Here is a 19,082-nt window from a genome sequence, read left to right on the forward strand (position 1 = left end):
AATGTGAATGTCAGCTGTTCTCCTTATTCATTTTCCAACTTTTTTTTTATGATTTGTTTATTTACTCCATCTCCAGTGTTCTGCCTGCATGCATGCCTGCACACCAGAAGAGGGCACCAGATCCCATTTTAGGTTGTCAGGAGCCACCATGTGGTTTCTGGGAATTGAACTCAGGACCCCTGGAAGAGCAGACAATGCTCTTAACCACTCAGCCATCTCTCCAGCCCTTCTAACTTATTTTTGAGACAGAATCTCATATTGAGCTTGCAGCTCACTGATTGGCCAGTGAGCCCCATGACTCGCCTTTTTCCACCTCCTCCTGGCTGGAATGACAAGCACATGCTGCCACTCTGACCCCTTGGTGAGTGCTTGAGATTGAACTCAGGTCCTTATACTAGTGTGACAAACACTTTACTGACTGAACCATCTACCAACAATGAATTAGTAGCTTTTCTATGTGCCAGTAATGAACTTCCGAAGAAGAAAACCTTGAAAAATATCCCAATTCTACATAGTTTCTAAAATACCTAAGATGAGGCTGGGGAGGTGGCTCAGTGGTTAAGGGGGCCAAGAGTGAGGGATAGATCAGTGTTCACTGCTAAAAAGAACATTCATAACACTCCTGTGCTTCTGGCATTATCATGTAAGAAAGGACAGGTGTTGTGTGTAGGAGCCAGAAGATAAAGGAAAGTGCTGCAAATGTTGTCTTGTGGGCATGGCACAGCCTTTGCGATCAAGATCGTGCAGCAGGTAGGTGTGGTGTCCCAGGCCATTAATCCCTCACTTCTGAGGCAAAGTCAGGCAGATTTCTATGCATTCCAGACCAGCCTGGTCTACACGATGAGTTCCAGAAGGTTCATAACTAGTGAGTCTGTCTCTCTGTCTATGTCTCTGTCTCTGTCTCTCTCTTTGTGTGTCTCTCTCTGTGTCTCTCTCTCTGTCTCTCGCTCTCTCTCTGTCTCTCTCTCTCTCTCTCTCTCTCTCTCACACACACACACACACACACACACACACACACACACACACACACACAACACACAGAATAAATAAAGCAAAGAAAAAATGAAATCCACTTTCCTCAGATTTATTCTGATTGGTCCAAAGCACTCAACTTATCTGCACATAATCTTTTGAATCGGTTCATACACACAGATTTCCACCTCTTCTTTCGCCCATGTCCACTCTATAAATCTCTACTGCAGAGGTTTTTTTTCATCTGACTCTTTTCTCTCTTCCTACCTGAGGAACTTTTCTGAATAAATTTTTATCCCTATTTGTAACCCACAAGTAAACACAGGAGGTGGAACCAGACCTCTCTGGGAGACTTCATCCTTCAAGGGCTCTTTGACGACTCCTTCAACCACCATTGTCTTTTCCTCTTCACCATGCTGGTCTTCCTTACCGCAGTGAGTGGCAACAGCCTCACCATCCTCCTCATCTGCTATGACTCCCGTCTGCACACCCCAATGTACTTCCTGCTCAGTCAGCTGTCCCTCATGGATCTGATGAACATCCTCACAACCATGCTCAAGATGGCTTGCAGCTACTTGTCTGGCAAGAATTCCATCTCCTTTGTAGGCTGTGCCACACAGCACTTCCTGTATCTGCCTCTGAGTGGTGCAGAGTGTGTCCTCCTGGCCCTCATGTCCTATGACCACTATGTTGCCATCTGCCGCCCCTTACACTACACTGTGCTCATGAGCAGAAGAGTGGGAGTGATGATGGCTGTCATGTCATGGTTGGGTGGATCTGAGAACTTCCTAATCCACATGGCCATCTTGATGAGCTTCCCCTTCTGTGGATCAGGAATCAACCACCACTTCTACTGTGAACTTCCAGCTGTTGGGAAGCTGGGGTGTGGGGACATTACTGTGTATGAGAACACAGTGTACATCAGCAGTGTTGCATGTCTTCTCCTCCCCATCATTTTCATCTCTGGAGCTTATGGATTCATTCTCCACAGTGTCTTCTAATGCATTCTGGGAGTTCAGCATCTTTCTCCACTTGGGATTATAAGTATGTGGCATCCCACTTGGTATGGGTGATGTGCTTTGACCTTGGGGCTCCATGTATGCTAGGTAAGCACTCTACAAACTAAGTTACAGTACCTACATCAAAAGTTGGGCATAGTCATGGATATTATAGCCCCAACCACAGGTAGGGAATGGGGAGACAGAATGATCCTGGAAGCTTCCTGGACAACCAGTCTACTCATGTCAGTAAGCTCCAGGTTCATTGAGAAACTGTCTACACAAAACAAGATGGAGTTCCACTGGGGAAGAAGCTGGCAACCACCTCTGGACTCCACATCTGTAGACATACATGGGTAACACATGTATATGTGCACATTCACACACACACACACACACACACACACACACATGCACACACACACAGAGCTACACACAACAGGTGAGCCAGGCAGGTTTACACACAGGAGCAAACTATGGTATTTAAAAGCCTTAAATCGCATGTGGAGATTGGTGTGTGAGTCACTTTTCCTGTGTGACAGGCTAGCACTGCAGCAGAAATTAAATTCACTGTGCCCCAAATTTCAGAGTGTTATAGCCAGTTTCCATCATGAGAAGTGGCCTATTTTTGAGACTGAGCTATTTTTGAATCCTGAAAACAAGTAAAACATAAGCCATGGAGCACATGGACACCTAGCCACAGTGTGGCAGTTGGCAGACAGCCACCAGGATCAGTCTTTATTTGTGTATACGTGTTTACCTTTGTGTACATGAGTGTCTGACAGTACATGTGGAGATAATAGGTTTGTATAAGATGTCATTAGTCCCTTGACACTTATAAACTTTTAAAATTTTTACATATTCATTTAGCTTATTACACATATATACCATAGACTACCTATAGCAAAAAGAGCCATGACACAATCAGGAATTACATAAATGTTACATTCTTAGTGGACACTTAATATTATTGAGACAGTACATTTCATGGAACCTGCAGCTCACTAATTGACATGGACTGGCTTGCTAGCAATTTGCAGATGTCTTCTTGCCTTCATTCCTCCCCTGTACTTGGACTTAGGACATACTTCCTCTTCCATTAGGCCCACTTGCTTTCTCTTGATCAGAAAATGTCCTACAAAGAAGTTTAAGTAGCTATAATAAATGGTTGTGAGGGGTGCAGTGGTCAGGGTCCTGTCATCTATGGGGAGTGTGGAGTTGCATCACTGGTGAACTCTATGGAGAGTTAGTGTTAAAAGCCTGTGGTAGGCTGATTTCCAATCTACCCTATCTATGGAGTTTATAGCCTCTCAGGATGGAGAGACTTGAACCTATCTGGTGGACTAAGTTACAGCCAAAGCTTCTTTCCTCCCACAGGATGATGGCTTAGACTCGAGCGGTATCTGACAGTACTGAGACTTGCAGGCACCGTGACTGATTGATTCTCTTGAATCTTGAAATACAGACATCAATGTGCTGTTTGCTTCTTTGCACTCTAGGGAACCCCTCTTTATTAGATGTTTGCTCAGGCTTTGTCAGGATGGTTGGATGGAAAAAGGCAAGAGAGATCTTTATTCCAAAACAGAACACATAACTCCAGCAACTGTTCATTATGGTTAATTGATCCCTAGTGAGAATTATCCTACATTGTCCCCAGGGCAAACTATTTCCAGATACCTTATTCCTGTGACCCCACAAACGATCTCCAAGTAAATCAAGTCTTAGGGAATTCATCTCTCACAGTGAAGAGCAAATAATAGTTAGTGTCTCTGGTAAGTGTTCCCAGAAGAGATCCAGAATGTTGTGCCCTTTGTGGGAAAGTCCCCATGTTGTCAATTCAGCTTTATCAAATTGGCTTAGCTGTCATTGTAGGCCCTCTGGGCATGCAGCGGTTTCATTTCTAATAGATGATGCTCTTCTTCCCTCATGGCTGGCTCATGCCAGGCCATGTCCATTCTAGTGTCTTTAGCTATAGTTAGGAGACACTTGTACAGTCAGAAAGGGGCTTCCTGACTGGATATACTGAATTAAACCTTCATAATAGAAGGATGTGAGGATAGCTCTAAGAAGAGACTTAGATATTTAAAACATCAGGGAAATCCAAATCCTATTTTTTCCTGGTAATGTGATGATTGAAACTGTGTCACATCCCTGAAAATTCCTAGGCCCAACTCTTGAGCTGGGTTACAAAGGTCTGCAATAGAGGTTCATGACTGCACTGCCCAAGTCCCACGAGTGGAAGAAACCGTGTTGCTCAGTCCACCCTGCCAATATGCTGACAAGAATATAGATCTGAGTGAGATTGTCCTGCTGTTTGCTGGAAGGGTTCAGAAGGTAAACGCTGGCTGTGGGAAGTGATACAGAGCCATATGTTCTGCTTTTCCTGTGATGCTGCTATTGGGGTAATTATTGAAACTCCACTCGTTGGTGACTGTCTCCAGGGTTGGAGATGGAAGTGTGATATGAGCCTAAGGAAAAGTTTGTTTGGAGGGAAGAGCAGCGTGTGTGTGTGTGTGTGTATGTGTGTGTCTATGTGTGTGTGTCTGTGTGTGTGTGTGTGTGTGTGTGTGTGTGTGTGTGTGTGTGTGTGTGTTTCAGGGTGGACTCTCCTGCCAGCTCCATTGAACACATATGTTTGTTCTGAGCCCAGGTCTCTGCTGAGGAATTTCCAGGTATGATGATCATATTGGGCTTGTGGTGTCCTGGAACCCCTTATAAGTGATTAGGCCCCTGTCAGCTTTCTCATGTGTCCTGGGGTGTTATTGAGGCAACATGGGTGGACAGCTTCCTGAGAAGGCAGAGAAAAATGTCTTTGAAGGGCCAGAAGAAGAAGACTAGGAAATTCCTAGGGGAGAAATACAGCAAGGAAGCAGAAAATGATGTGTTCTGGTGTGAGTGTCCACTGAGACCACGGGATGGACATGAATGAGAAATGAGAGTGAGAAGTGTATGGATAAGTATGTGTGTGTGTAGGTAGCTCAGCTGCTCACGGAATTAGAGGTAGCATAGGAGAACTTAGTGTCTCTAAAAATTGTTGTATGTATGTATGTATGTATGTATGTAGGTATTGATTTAATTATGTGTGTGCATGGCCTGTCATGTTATGTGTATGTAGGTCAGAGGACAACTTGTAGGAGTTCGTTCATTTTTCCTTCCATCACTTGCACTCTGAGTATTAAATTCAGATTTTCAATGTTGGAAGAAGGTTCCTTCACCAGTGAACCACCTTCTGTACTTAAGGTTCTTATGTTAATCTTCATAGGGTGAGACTGAGATAACAACTGTAAAGTTGCAATGTTCCGCTGCCTTCAGCAGTGTACCACAATTTGTTGGTTAAAACACACTTTGAAAAATGCGTTTAGTTCTGGGTTCTTTGCTTGAAAACATAAACCGTCTGGAATGTATGATGATCTTAGGAGATTGTTATTATGTGTCAGTGACAATGATCCCCAGGAACACATCACACACACACACACACACACACACACACACACACACACACAGAGCATCTACTCTCCCTACAATCCATGACAGACCAAAGAAAAGATTATACCAAAGTTCAATTTGGTGAGACAATGAGTTTATTGGAGTCTGGGAGAGTGGCTACTTGCAGGAGCAGGATGAACAGAAGAATAGCAGCACATCAGAAAAGCTTATCCCAACACCGGTGAAGATTCATGAGATCTACAGTGCTCTGAAGCTCTCTGCATGACCTGCAGGCTGCCCCAGCGGTAGGAGAGTCTCTTCTTAGCAACCTGGATGGTCAGAGTCTTCTGCCCCAGCAGATGTTTACTGTTTACACACCCTCGGGAGGGACCTTTAAGATTCTTGGAAGTTTCACCTTTTCTAGATGTGTGAAATTTGATTAGTTCCTAAGTTTCAGGAACCTCTTCTCTCCTTCATGGAGGGAATGTTTCACTTAGGAGGAAATTGCTATGAGAGACAGAAAGAGAGAGGGAGGGAGAGGGAGACAGAGCGAGAGAGAGAGAAAGAGAGAGAGACAGAGAGACAGAGAGAGAGAGAGAGACTTGTAATATCAATTTAGATTTTTCTTTTTTCTTTTTCTTTTTCTTTTTTTTTTTTTTTTTTTTTTTTTTTTTTTTGAGTCATACTTCACCATGGAAATCAAAAAGCCATTATTACTAGTATTCAGGTGAGGACTGGATAAACCAAAGATAGAGAACCTTGGCTGAAGAAAAGCTACAGTCCTAGTTTCTCTTGGTCATGATTCACAATTTTATGGGTACAAACATATGTAGGATATATCTCCGGCTCATTTTCTGGAGCACAGACATAGATGCTCTGTTATGTTTCATCTTACTAGTCATGTGTCTTTAAACCATCAGCTCTCAACCTATGGGTTACGACCAAAAATATTTACATGGCGACTCACATCAGTAGCGAAACTACAGTTATGAAGTAGCAACAAAAAGTTTTATGGGTTGGGCGTGCCACGACATGAGGAACTATATTAAAGGGTCTCACTAATAGGAACATTGAGAACCATTGCTTCAAACGGTACTCGATCAATAAGAAATTCAGTGACTTATAGGACGGTCCCATGTAGGACCAAAACTTGCTAATCTTTTAAGAAAAGAAGGTTGCAGAAATACAAACTTTCTCTCCCAACAATTTCTTATGTGTGGACAATATATCTTGAGAAATTATAAATAGATAAATACTTGTACAAAAATGTCTACATCTGATCCAATATATGTCAAATGAATTTATACAAAATTTAAAAAAATGTGCAAAGGAAAGAAAAATAAACTTCACATTTTTTCCTGCAAAAGGAAGTTCTTATCGTGAAGTTGTGTTTCTTGCATCACCCTTCTGTCTTATCTCTGTTCCCACAGGAGGTGAGGAAGAGAGCATGTGGAGGTGGAACCAGACCTCTCTGGAAGACTTCATCCTTCAAGGGCTCTTTGATGACTCCTTCAACCACCATTGTCTTTTCCTCTTCACCATGATGGTCTTCCTTACCGCAGTGAGTGGCAACAGCCTCACCATCCTCCTCATCTGCTCTGATTCCCGTCTGCACACACCAATGTACTTCCTGCTCAGTCAGCTGTCCCTCATGGATCTGATGCACGTCCTCACAACCATCCCCAAGATGGCTGCTAACTACCTGTCTGGCAAGAAGTCCATCTCCTTTGTGGGCTGTGGGGTCCAGCACTTCCTCTATCTGTTTGTGGGCAGTGCAGAATGTGTTCTCCTTGCCCTCATGTCCTATGACCGCTATGTTGCCATCTGCCACCCCTTACACTACACGGTGCTCATGAGCACAAGAGTGGGAGTGATGATGGCTGTCATGTCATGGTTGAGTGGATCTGTAAACTCCATAATCCACACGGCCATCTTGATGAGCTACCGTTTCTGTGGGTCAAGGGTCATCCACCACTTCTACTGTGAATTTCCAGCTGTTGTGAAGCTGGTGTGTGGGGACATCACTGCGTATGAGAACACAGTGTACATCAGCAGCGTGATACTTCTCCTTCTCCCCATCATTCTTGTCTCTACATCCTATGGATTCATTCTCCACAGCGTCATTCAGATGCGTTCAGTTGGAAGTAAGAAGAATGCCTTTGCCACATGCAGCTCTCACCTCATGGTGGTTTTCCTTTGGTTTGGTGGGTGCATCTTCTCCTATATGAGACCTAGGTCCCAGCGCACACCATTGCAGGACAAAGTTGGCTCTGTTTTCTACAGCCTTGTTACTCCCACTCTGAATCCCTTGATTTACACTCTCCGCAATAAGGATGTTGCCAAGGCTCTGAAGAAACTGTTGAGGAGAGACCTTCTCACCTAGTGGCTGCATTGTAGTTTTCCAGAATGTTTATTTGAGTAGGATCTGCCTTAATCTGATTTGAGTAAACTGCTGATGCTTTTTGATTAGTGCACCAATAACACGGGTAATGTGTAATTCTACTATTCTCATAGGATTTCCATTATCCAAACTGATAGAACAACTGCCACTATCTTAGAAGCTTAACCTGAACTTCTGGTTCTAAGATTGGCACAGAGGATTCTACAAAACACTCCAAGTCTTTGAATATTGACCAAAACACAAGAACCATTCTCTTCTCTGGAAGAGGAAATTCAACCATCTGTCCACACACACAGTCCCCGTTTCCCCCTCATAACTCAGTAAATTTCATATCCTGTTAGAGAAATTCTATCACTATTCAGGTGGTGTGAGCCCTCAGGATTTCCAAAATAAATTTTTAACTTTCATTGATTGGATTCTGACTTCAAATTCTTTGCTTTTGCCTTCACTTTTCTAACACAAACACCTTGGGTACATATCACAAAGCTCTTGAAGAAGTAAGGATAAAGTCAGATCAAAACCCAAACCCAATCCAAAAAAATAAAATAACAAACTTTTGAAAGAAGGGATAGGGAATGCAGCTCAGTTGGTAGAGTTTTTGCCGAACATTCATGAAATCCTGGCTTACCTCTCCAGGAGTGAGTGGAATTGGGCCTGGTGGTAGATCTCAGAACTCATGGAGATCAGAAGTCTATATTCCTCATCATGTACAGAGTGAGTTCCAGTCTCAAAATTAACCAACCCAAACAAAACCAACCAACGAGTCAACTGCCAAGAAGACATGTAAAGGCTAATGGGATTCCTAAAGTATTAGGATACACCATGATGGGCTCTAGAGAAGGCTTCAAGCACTGTCTGGAAGAAGCATGGCAAGAGTGGACATCCGTGCCCTGTTCCTGGAAATTTTTTTGGCACTGATGTTTTGCCTGCATGTATGTTTGTGTGAGGTTGCTGCATCCTCTGGAACTGGAGTTACAGACACTTTGAGCTCTCATGTAAGTGCTGGGAATTGAACCTGGGTCTTTTGGAAGAACAGCCAGTGCTCTTAACTGCTGACTCATCACTGCAGCCCTGCCTTCTCCTGATTTTAATGGAAATGAATCGAGTTTCTTTCTGTTTAGCATAATGTTGGCTATTGGCTTGCTATAAATGGTCTTTCTTTTTATATTGACATTAGTGTTCTGCTTCCATGTATGTCTGTGGGAGGGTGTCAAGTCCCTGGAGCTACAATTACAAAACAGTAGTGAGCTACCATGTGGGTGCTGGAATTTGAATACAGGTCCTTGGAAAAGCAGCCAGCGCTCTCAAACACTAAGCCATCTCTCCAGCTCCTAAATGGTCTTTCATATGTTGACGTATATTCCTTGTATCACTAGTCTTTCGTGGGTTTTATTTTATTAACGTATGTTGGACTTTTCTCCATCTATTAAGATGATCATGCAGCTTTTTTCTATCTTAGGATATTTATGTGATGGATTATGTTTTTGTATGTTGGACTATCTCTGAATCTCTGGGATGATGACAACAATAGTGGGTAGATAATGAACCCCATTATTAGTTTTTCACATCAGGGTGTTCTGCCTTGAAACTATATATGAACAAACAGCAATAATGGACTCAGTAGGTTGTATTTATTGATTTCTGTATGTTAAAAATATAATATTACACTCCTTGGTATATACCCAGAAGATGCTCCAGCACACAACAAGGACATATGCTCAACCATGTTTATAGCAGCCTTATTCATGATAGCCAGAACATGGAAACAGCCTAAGTGTCCCTCAGTAGAAGAATGGATAAAGAAACTGTGGTACATTTACACTATGGAATGCTACTCAGCTATTAAAAAGAAGAAATCCCAAAATTTGTGGACAAATGGATGGAAGTAGAAATGATTATAATGAATGAGTTAACCCAGAAGCAGACTCAAATGGTATATACTCACTTATATCTAGACACTAGCCCAAGTGGCAGGACCCATGAGAGACCTCACTTACCAGGAAATTGGGATCAATGACAGGACATCCTAATGGGACTCTAGGTGAGAGAAGTATAGGAGAATGGGGAAATAGAAGGACCAGAGGGTCCTAGAAACCGACAAGCAAAACATTATGACATGCAGATCTGGGCCCAGGGGTTCTGCTCAAACTACTGCACCAACCAAGGACAATACATGCAGTAAGCATCTAAGCCCTACTCAGATCTAAGCAATAGACAGGACATTCTCCACAGTTGAGTGTAGAGCGGGGATTGATTCTCACATGAACTCTGGTGCCCCATATTTGACCATGTCCCTTTGATGGGGAGACCCGGTAGCACTCAGAGGAAGAATAGCAGGCTACCAAGATGAGACTTGATAGCCTATGAGCATATAGAGGGGGAGGAGTTCGTCCTCAGTCACAGATATTGGGGAGGGGAATAGGGTGAAAGTGGGAGGGAGGGAGGAATGGGAGACTACAAAGGATGGGATAATAATTGAGAGGTAATCTGAATCAATTAACTAAATTTTTAAAAATTAAAGAGATTAATTTGAAAAATCCAAGTAAAAAGGTTATATAAATGTCAAGAATCTGCTCATTTTCAACCCTCATTATCATTTGTGTAGAGTATTAAATATTGTTCATACCAAGTTTAATATAAGTAACTAAGTGTTTTAAAAAAAAATACTATCAACTTGAGAGTGGGGTCATAGCAGGGAATTTCAAGGGAGGTGACTGGGGGAATTGGGGAGAGAAAAAGGTGGGTGGAGTGACATAATTCTACCTAAACTAGAAATTTTCATTTCTTTCTTTTGGGTTTTACAGTCTGGTGGTATATATTTTTAGTTTTTGCTGTACTGCTTTTTTTATTTTACTAATTTCTGGCCTGAGTTTATTGCTTCTGATCCATAAATTTTTGGTATGAATTTTTATTGTTTCTCTAGAGCTTCAAAGTGTGTCATTGAGTTATTGATTCTAGAACTCTCTATTGTTTTCATGTAGGTACTTAGTGAGATGAACTTGTTGCCTCTTAGAATTTCCTCCACAAGTTTGGGTACATTATGTTTCTCTCTCTCTCTCTCTCTCTCTCTCTCTCTCTCTCTCTCTCTCTCTCTCTCTCTCTCTCTCTCCTTTTCTTTGGGTTTTTTCAAGGCAGGGTTTCTCTGTGTAACAAGCCCTGTCTGTCCTTGACTTGCTTCATAGACCATGACGGCCTTGAACTCACAGAGATCTGCCAGCCTCTGCCTTTTAATACTGGGATTGAAGGTGTGCACCACTATGCCTGGCTGTATTTTCACTTTCATTCAATTTTTGAAAGTTTTAAATTGCTTTCTTTTTTATTTAAAAAATTTTATTCGCTTTGCATTCCAGTTGAAGCCCCCTCCCTCATCTGCTCCTGGTACCACCCTCCCTCCCTCTTCCCTCTTCCCTCTTCCATCCTCCCCCAGATCCTCTACTCTGGTCCTGAGAGTAGAGGAGCCCTTCTCAACCCTACCAACTGACCCCAGCCTATCATGTCTCATCAGGACTGCCTGCATCCTCTTCCTCTGTGGCATATTAGGCACCTCACCATGGGGAAGTGATCAAAGTGTAGGTGACAGTGTCCATGGCAGAGGCATGCCCTGCTTCCTTAGAGCCGATATGAACACTGAGTTGTCTATCAGCTACATCTGAGTTGGGGTCCTAGGTGCTCCCCTTGCATCGTCCTGGTTTGGTGCATCAGTTTCCACACCCCACTCCCCAGGCCTAGACTTGTTGAGACTGTTGGTCTTCTGTGGAGCTCCTAACATCTCTGGCTCCTTCTCTCTGCATGCCCCCAACTCTTCCATATGACTCCCTGTGCTCTGCACAAAGTCTGCTTGTGAGACTGGGCTTCTGATTCTATCCCTTCCTGGGTGGAGTCTTTCAGAAGACTTCTATGGTAGGCTCCAGTCCTGTTTCCTTTCTCCAATGGATCCCAGTGTTTATTCTATTTGTGCTTCTGAATGAGAAGTAAGCATCCTCCCTAAGGTCCTCCTTGATACTTAGCTTCCTTAGGTCTGTGGATTGTAGTGTGGTTATCCTCTACTGTGTGCCTAACATGCACTTCTAAGTGAGTCTATACCATGTGTGTCCTACTGGTCTGGGTTAACTCACTCAGGATGACCTTTTCCAGCTCCATCTATTTCAGGATGTCCTTGGTTTTTATTTTTCCATTTCTAATTTTTTTGTCCTTGGTTTTTATAGCTGAATAGTATTCCATTGTATAGATGTACCACAGTTTCTTTATCCATTTTTTGGTTGAGGGACGTCTAGGTTGTTTCCAGATTCTGGCTACTACAAATAATGCTTCTATGACCATAGTTGAGCAAATGTCCTTGTTGTATGGTAGAGTGTCTTTTGGATATATATCCAAGAGTGGTGTTGCTGTGTCTTGAGGTAGAGCTGTTCCTAATTTTCTGAGAAGGCACCAGGTCACTTTCTAAAGTGGTTATACAAATTTATGCTCCCACCAGCAATGGAAGAGTGTTCTCCTTCTCCATATTCTCAGCAGGTTGTGCTGGTACTTGAGGGTTTTCCCCTTTTATAAAGGTATATTTATTTATTTGTTTGTTTGTTTACTTATTTATTTATTTATTCACTTTATATCCTGGTCTTAGTTCCATCCCTCCTCACCTCTCAGTGCCACCATTCCTCCCCCTCCCACTTCTCTCTCCCCTAGTCCTCGGAAAAGGGGAGCCCCCCTTCCAGTCCTCCCTGGCTCATCAAGTCATATCAGGTCTGAGCATGCCCTCTTCTCCCCTGTCCTGGCAGGGAAGTCCTGCTAGGCAGGAGTGATTGAAAAGCTGTCAAGAGAGTCCATGTCAGAGAGAGCCCCCACTTTCCTTACTAGGGGAGCCACATGAAGCCTGAGCTGGCCTTCGACTGCATCTTTGTAGGGGGCCTACATCCAGTCCATGCTAGGTCCTGCCTTGTGTTTCAGTGTCAGCAGGTCCCTCTGGGCCCTGCTTCACTGGCTCAGTTGGTCTTCCTGTGAGGCTCCTGTCACCTCCAGGGCCTTTTCTCTCTTTCCGCCCCCACTTTTCCACAAGGTTCCCTACACTTTGCCCAAGCTTTGGCTGTGAGTCTCAACACCTGCTTGGAGACACAGCTGGGTAGAGCCTCTCAGAAAACAGCTCTGATTGTCTCCTGTCTGCAAGCATAGCAAGGTATCATTAATAATGTCAGGGGTTGTTTCTCTCCCATGGGGTGGATGTTGGGTTGAACCAGGCATTGGTTTAACCTTCCCTGAATCTCTTCTATACCTGTTCTGTATTTATCCCTGCACATCTTTTAGGCAGGGTGAATTTTGGGTCAAGGTTTTTGTGAGTGGGTTGGTGTTTCCCTCCCTCTACTAGGAGATTTGTCTAGTTAGAAGTTGTCATCTTCAGTCTCTATGGCCGCTGTGAAGGAGAGATAAACCTGGTTTTGTTATGATCCCAAGGGTGGGCTCAGAAATCTCTTGTGAAAACAGGTGAAGTTAATCCACTAGAAGACAAACCACCTCATTCACTAGTTTAATTGTTTCCAGCTGATAAGATCCCTTGAACAAACTCTGGGAGGAGATATATAAATGAGCCTAACCCTGGAGGCAGGGCCTTTGGAGACTTGGGAAAGTTTTGGCTGGCCATTCACTGCTGCCCTTTGAGATGCTCCTAGAGAGAACAGCTAAAGGGAAGGCTTTGGGGCTCCAGCTCCTGCTGAGGTTCCAGGTTCTGGTTACTCCAGGTTCCAGCAGAAGAAACCCTGCTGACCACACCAGGAGAATCGATCCTTGGAACTGATATCCTTATCGTTTTGGTATTCTTTAATCCTCTTCTCCTATTTTTTTCAGTTAGTCGGGGTATAAGGGATGTATGCTTGCTTAATAAGTTTGTAATAAAATATATTGTTTAAGAAAACTGAGTCAATACCCCTGGTACTCGGACTCTCATCTAGAGTCTCTCTCACATCCCCCTGGGTGCCTGCCATGACTTAGGTCTCCAGGTTGTCATGGAGATGCCCCTGCCAAACGTTTCTCTTTTCTCCTGTCCCTGCTCTCCCCAGGTCTGCTCTCCTCGCTCATATCTCTCAGTGTTTCCTCTCCTACTTTGTTCTCTCTCTTCAACCACTACCTCTGTCTATTCTATTTCTTCTTTCTGAGTAATGTTTAAACATCCTCCCTTGGATCCCTCTTGTTACTTATCCTCTTTGCTTGTACATTCTAGTATGGCTATCCTGTACTTTATGGCTAAAATCCACTTACAAGTGAGAACATACCATGTGTGCCTTTCTGAGTCTGTGTTACCTTACCCAGGATGATCCATCCATTTGCCTGCAAATTTTATGGTTTCTTTTTAATAGCTGAATAGTATTCCTTTCTGAAAATGTACCACAGTTTCTCAGTTTTCTTATTCTTGGATTGAGGGATATCTGGGTTGTTTCCAGATTCTGATTATTATGAATAAAACAGCTATGAACATAGTTGAGCAAGTTGTATGATGGAGCATCTTTTGGGTATATACCCAGGAGTGGTATATCTGGGTCTTGAGGTAGAGCTATTCCCAATTTGCTGAAAAAGCACCAGATTTATTTGCAAGTGGTTGTACAAGTTTACACTTGCACCAGCAGTGTAAGGGTGTTCCCTTCTCCACATCCTCACCAGCATGTGCTTTAACTTGAGTCTTTTATCTTAGCCATTCTGATGGGTATAAGCTGGAAACTCAGAGTCATTTTGATATACATTTCCCTGATAACTAAAATACTGAACATCTCTTTAAGTGTTGCTCAGCCATTGAGATTCCTCTGATGAGAATTCGGTTCAGCTCTGTACCCTCTTTTTTATTTGGATTATTTTGTTTGATGGTGTTTACTGTTTTGACTGCTTTATGTAATTTGGATATTACCACTCAGTCCAGAATTCCAGTTAATCCAGTGGGAGGTATCTGATTGGTCAGAGAGCCTGCCTAGACTGTGGAAGGCCAAGTGTGGCTAGGAGATGTCCCTGGAGTGCAAAGAAGAAAAGCTACTAAAGTGAACACTCTGTCAGATGTAGGGTTGGTGAATTCTCTTCCCACTCTGTAGGCTGTCATTTTGTTTTATTGATAGTGTTCTTTACTTTACAGAAGCTTTTCAGGTTCATGGGGCCCCATTTATTCACTGTTAATCATAAAGCCTGAGCTGTTTGTGTTCTGTTAAGGACGTTGTCTCCTTTGCCAGTGAGTTGAAGGCTCTTTCCCACTTTCTCCTCAAATAGTTTTGTTGTTTTATGTTGGGCTCCTTGATCTACTTGAACTTTACTTTGTGCAGGGTAATAAATATGGATCTGTTTTCATTTTTCTACATGGAGACATCGAGTAAGACCAGCATCGTTGGTGGAAGGTGACATCTTTTTTCCATTTGTCTGGTTTTGGATCAAGTGGCCAATGATGTGTGGGTTTATTTATGGGTCTTCAATTTGATTCCGTCAGTCTATCCTCCTGTTTCTATACAGTAGCATGCAGCTTTTGTTACTGCTGCTCTGTGGTACAGTTTGAGACCAGGCATGAGGGTAGATCCATTGCTGTTCTTTCAACACACCAGTGTTGGGAGGCTCACCACTCCTGTAGCTCCTCTTCTAGAGGATCTGACACCTCTTCTGGCCTCTGTGGTGACTGGCTTCTGTGCATAACTCACCTATACACAGGTGCCTCCTTCCCACAGGTGATTAATATGCAGACCTTCACTGGGCATGTACACCTTTAATCCCAACACACAGGAGGCAGAGGCAGGTGGATCCCTGTGAGTTCCAGGCAAGCCTGGTCTACAGAGTGAGTCCAGGACACCCAGAAATACACACAGAAAAAAACCCTGTATCAAAAAAAAAAAAAAAAAGACATACTCAGATCTCCTCTTTGTACAGTTTTCAGTGCAGTGGTTACATCTCACAGTTCCAACACATGAGGGAGGCACTCCCATGTCCAAGCCTCAGCTAGAATTCCAGTTATCCAGTGAGTGGTATCTGATTGGTCACAAAGCCTGCCTAGACTGTGGAAGGCCAAGTGTGGCTAGGAGATGTCACTGACGTGCAAAGAAGAAAAGCTACTAAAGTGAACACAGCTCTCCTGGGACACAGCATTCTGTGGAAGGCAGCACTAGTCTAACGCGGACTCAGTAGCATCATAAACCAGAGGGGAGACAAGACCCCACACTTCGCTAGTCCCTTTCTTTCACCCCATGCATCTAAGTGGCAGTCTACAATTTTATTTTATTTATGTATATACTTTTATGATGGAGTGTTGGTTTGCAAGTTTGCTTTGTGCACCACAGGAATACCTGGAGTTCCTGGAAGAAGGCATCAGATCCCCTCAAACTGGAGTTACAGATAGTTGTGAGCCACCATGTGGGCAACAGGGAACTGAACCTGGCTTTTTTAAAAGGTCAGCTAGTGTTCTAATACACTGAGTCATCCCCACAGCTGAAGATTCTTGATATCTAGGAAGAAGCTGCTCCACGTTTCATCCTTTTCAAAAAGTTGAATTTATTTTATTTGTGTGTGTGTGTGTGTGAGCAAATGTACTTAATGAGGCCAAATGTGAATGTCAACTGTTCTCCTTATTCATTTTCCAACTTTTTTTTTATGATTTGTTTATTTACTCCATCTCCAGTGTTCTGCCTGCATGCATGCCTGCACACCAGAAGAGGGCACCAGATCCCATTTTAGGTTGTCAGGAGCCACCATGTGGTTTCTGGGAATTGAACTCAGGACCCCTGGAAGAGCAGACAATGCTCTTAACCACTCAGCCATCTCTCCAGCCCTTCTAACTTATTTTTGAGACAGAATCTCATATCGAGCTTGCAGCTCACTGATTGGCCAGTGAGCCCCATGACTCACCTTTTTCCACCTCCTCCTGGCTGGAATGACAAGCACATGCTGCCACTCTGACCCCTTGGTGAGTGCTTGAGATTGAACTCAGGTCCTTATACTAGTGTGACAAACACTTTACTGACTGAACCATCTACCAACAATGAATTAGTAGCTTTTCTATGTGCCAGTAATGAACTTCCGAAGAAGAAAACCTTGAAAAATATCCCAACTCTACATAGTTTCTAAAATACCTAAGATGAGGCTGGGGAGGTGGCTCAGTGGTTAAGGGGGCCAAGAGTGAGTGATAGATCAGTGTTCACTGCTAAAAAGAACATTCATAGCACTCCTGTGCTTCTGGCATTATCATGTAAGAAAGGACAGGTGTTGTGTGTAAGAGCCAGAAGATAAAGGAAAGTGCTGCAAATGTTGTCTTGTGGGCATGGCACAGCCTTTGCGATCAAGATCGTGCAGCAGGTAGGTGTGGTGTCCCAGGCCATTAATCCCTCACTTCTGACGCAAAGTCAGGCAGATTTCTATGAATTCCAGACCAGCCTGGTCTACACGATGAGTTCCAGAAGGTTCATAACTAGTGAGTCTGTCTCTCTGTCTCTGTCTCTGTCTCTGTCTCTCTCTTTGAGTGTCTCTCTCTGTGTCTCTCTCTCTGTCTCTCGCTCTCTCTCTCTCTCTCTCTCACACACACACACACACACACACACACACACACACACCACACACACAGAATAAATAAAGCAAAGAAAAAATGAAATCCACTTTCCTCAGATTTATTCTGATTGGTCCAAAGCACTCAAGATATCTACACATAATCTTTTGAATCAGTTCATACACACAGACTTTCACCTCTTCTTTCGCCCATGTCCACTCTATAAATCTCTACTGCAGAGGTTTTTTTTCATCTGACTCTTTTCTCTCTTCCTACCTGAGGAACTTTTCTGAATAAATTTTTATCCCTATTTGTAACCCACAAGTAAACACAGGAGGTGGAACCAGACCTCTCTGGGAGACTTCATCCTTCAAGGGCTCTTTGACGACTCCTTCAACCACCATTGTCTTTTCCTCTTCACCATGCTGGTCTTCCTTACCGCAGTGAGTGGCAACAGCCTCACCATCCTCCTCATCTGCTATGACTCCTGTCTGCACACACCAATGTACTTCCTGCTCAGTCAGCTGTCCCTCATGGATCTGATGCACATCCTCACAACCATGCTCAAGATGGCTTGCAGCTACTTGTCTGGCAAGAATTCCATCTCCTTTGTAGGCTGTGCCACACAGCACTTCCTGTATCTGCCTCTGAGTGGTGCAGAGTGTGTCCTCCTGGCCCTCATGTCCTATGACCACTATGTTGCCATCTGCCGCCCCATACACTACACTGTGCTCATGAGCACAAGAGTGGGAGTGATGATGGCTGTCATGTCATGGTTGGGTGGATCTGAGAACTCCCTAATCCACATGGCCATCTTGATGAGCTTCCCCTTCTGTGGATCAGGAATAAACCACCACTTCTACTGTGAACTTCCAGCTGGTGTGAAGCTGGTGTGTGGGGACATCACTGTGTATGAGAACACAGTGTACATCAGCAGTGTTGCACGTCTTTTCCTCCCCATCATTCTCATCTCTGGAGCTTATGGATTCATTCTCCACAGCGTCTTCTAATGCATTCTGGGAGTTCAGCATCTTTCTCCACTTGGGATTATAAGTATGTGGCATCCCACTTGGTATGGGTGATGTGCTTTGACCTTGGGGCTCCATGTATGCTAGGCAAGCACTCTACAGACTAAGTTACAGTACCTACATCAAAAGTTGGGCATAGTCGTGGATATTATAGCCCCAACCACAGGTAGGGAATGGGGAGACAGAATGATCCTGGAAGCTTCCTGGACAGCCAGTCTACTCATATCAGTAAGTTCTAGATTCATTGAGAAACTGTCTACACAAAACAAGATGGAGTTCCACTAGGGAAGAAGCTGGCAAGCACCTCTGGACTCCACATCTGTAGACATACATGGGTAACACATGTATATGTGCACATTCACACACACACACACAGAGCTACACACAACAGGTGAGCCAGGCAGGTTTACACACAAGAGCAAACTATGGTATTTAAAAGCCTTAAATCGCATGTGGAGATTGGTGAGTGAGTCACTTTTCCTGTGTGACAGGCTAGCACTGCAGTAGAAATCAAATTCACTGTGCCCCAAATTTCAGAGTGTTATAGCCAGCTTCCATCATGAGAAGTGGCCTATTTTTGAGACTGAGCTATTTTTGAATCCTGAAAACAAGTAAAACATAAGCCACGGACACATGGACACCTAGTCACAGTGTGGCAGTTGGCAGACAGCCACCAGGATCAGCCTTTATTTGTGTATACATGTTTACCTTTGTGTACATGAGTGTCTGACAGTACATGTGGAGATTATAGGTTTACATAAGATGTCATTAGT

The 19,082-nt window shown here is 43.6% G+C and overlaps 3 protein-coding genes across 3 annotated transcripts; all 3 read left to right on the top strand.

The window, feature by feature from the left end:
• Positions 1–715: 715 nt before the first annotated feature.
• Positions 716–1,973, top strand: LOC127203351 (olfactory receptor 2AE1-like). The gene is made up of 2 exons (XM_051162122.1): positions 716–750; positions 1,289–1,973. The coding sequence occupies exons 1-2, from the start codon at positions 716–718 to the stop codon at positions 1,971–1,973; spliced, it is 720 nt and encodes a 239-aa protein (XP_051018079.1).
• A 4,870-nt stretch (positions 1,974–6,843) lies between these two features.
• Positions 6,844–7,779, top strand: LOC127202546 (olfactory receptor 2AE1-like). Its single transcript, XM_051161190.1, has one exon. It carries the CDS (start codon positions 6,844–6,846, stop codon positions 7,777–7,779), a length of 936 nt encoding a protein of 311 aa, XP_051017147.1.
• Positions 7,780–17,059: 9,280 nt separating this feature from the next.
• On the top strand, positions 17,060–18,291 carry LOC127203352 (olfactory receptor 2AE1-like). Its single transcript, XM_051162123.1, has 2 exons — positions 17,060–17,094; positions 17,607–18,291. The coding sequence occupies exons 1-2, from the start codon at positions 17,060–17,062 to the stop codon at positions 18,289–18,291; spliced, it is 720 nt and encodes a 239-aa protein (XP_051018080.1).
• Positions 18,292–19,082: the final 791 nt, after the last annotated feature.

This window comes from Acomys russatus, chromosome 19 (assembly GCF_903995435.1).
Source record: "Acomys russatus chromosome 19, mAcoRus1.1, whole genome shotgun sequence".
NCBI classification, from domain to species: Eukaryota; Metazoa; Chordata; class Mammalia; order Rodentia; family Muridae; genus Acomys; species Acomys russatus.

Bases quoted from the DNA above. Each gene is read 5' to 3' on its own strand.
- LOC127202546 (XM_051161190.1), top strand. From the start codon at position 6,844: ATGTGGAGGTGGAACCAGACCTCTCTGGAAGACTTCATCCTTCAAGGG.
- LOC127203352 (XM_051162123.1), top strand. From the start codon at position 17,060: ATGGCACAGCCTTTGCGATCAAGATCGTGCAGCAG. The intron at 17,095-17,606 runs GTAGGTGTGGTG...GTAACCCACAAG, and splicing joins CGATCAAGATCGTGCAGCAG to TAAACACAGGAGGTGGAACC.
- LOC127203351 (XM_051162122.1), top strand. From the start codon at position 716: ATGGCACAGCCTTTGCGATCAAGATCGTGCAGCAG. The intron at 751-1,288 runs GTAGGTGTGGTG...GTAACCCACAAG, and splicing joins CGATCAAGATCGTGCAGCAG to TAAACACAGGAGGTGGAACC.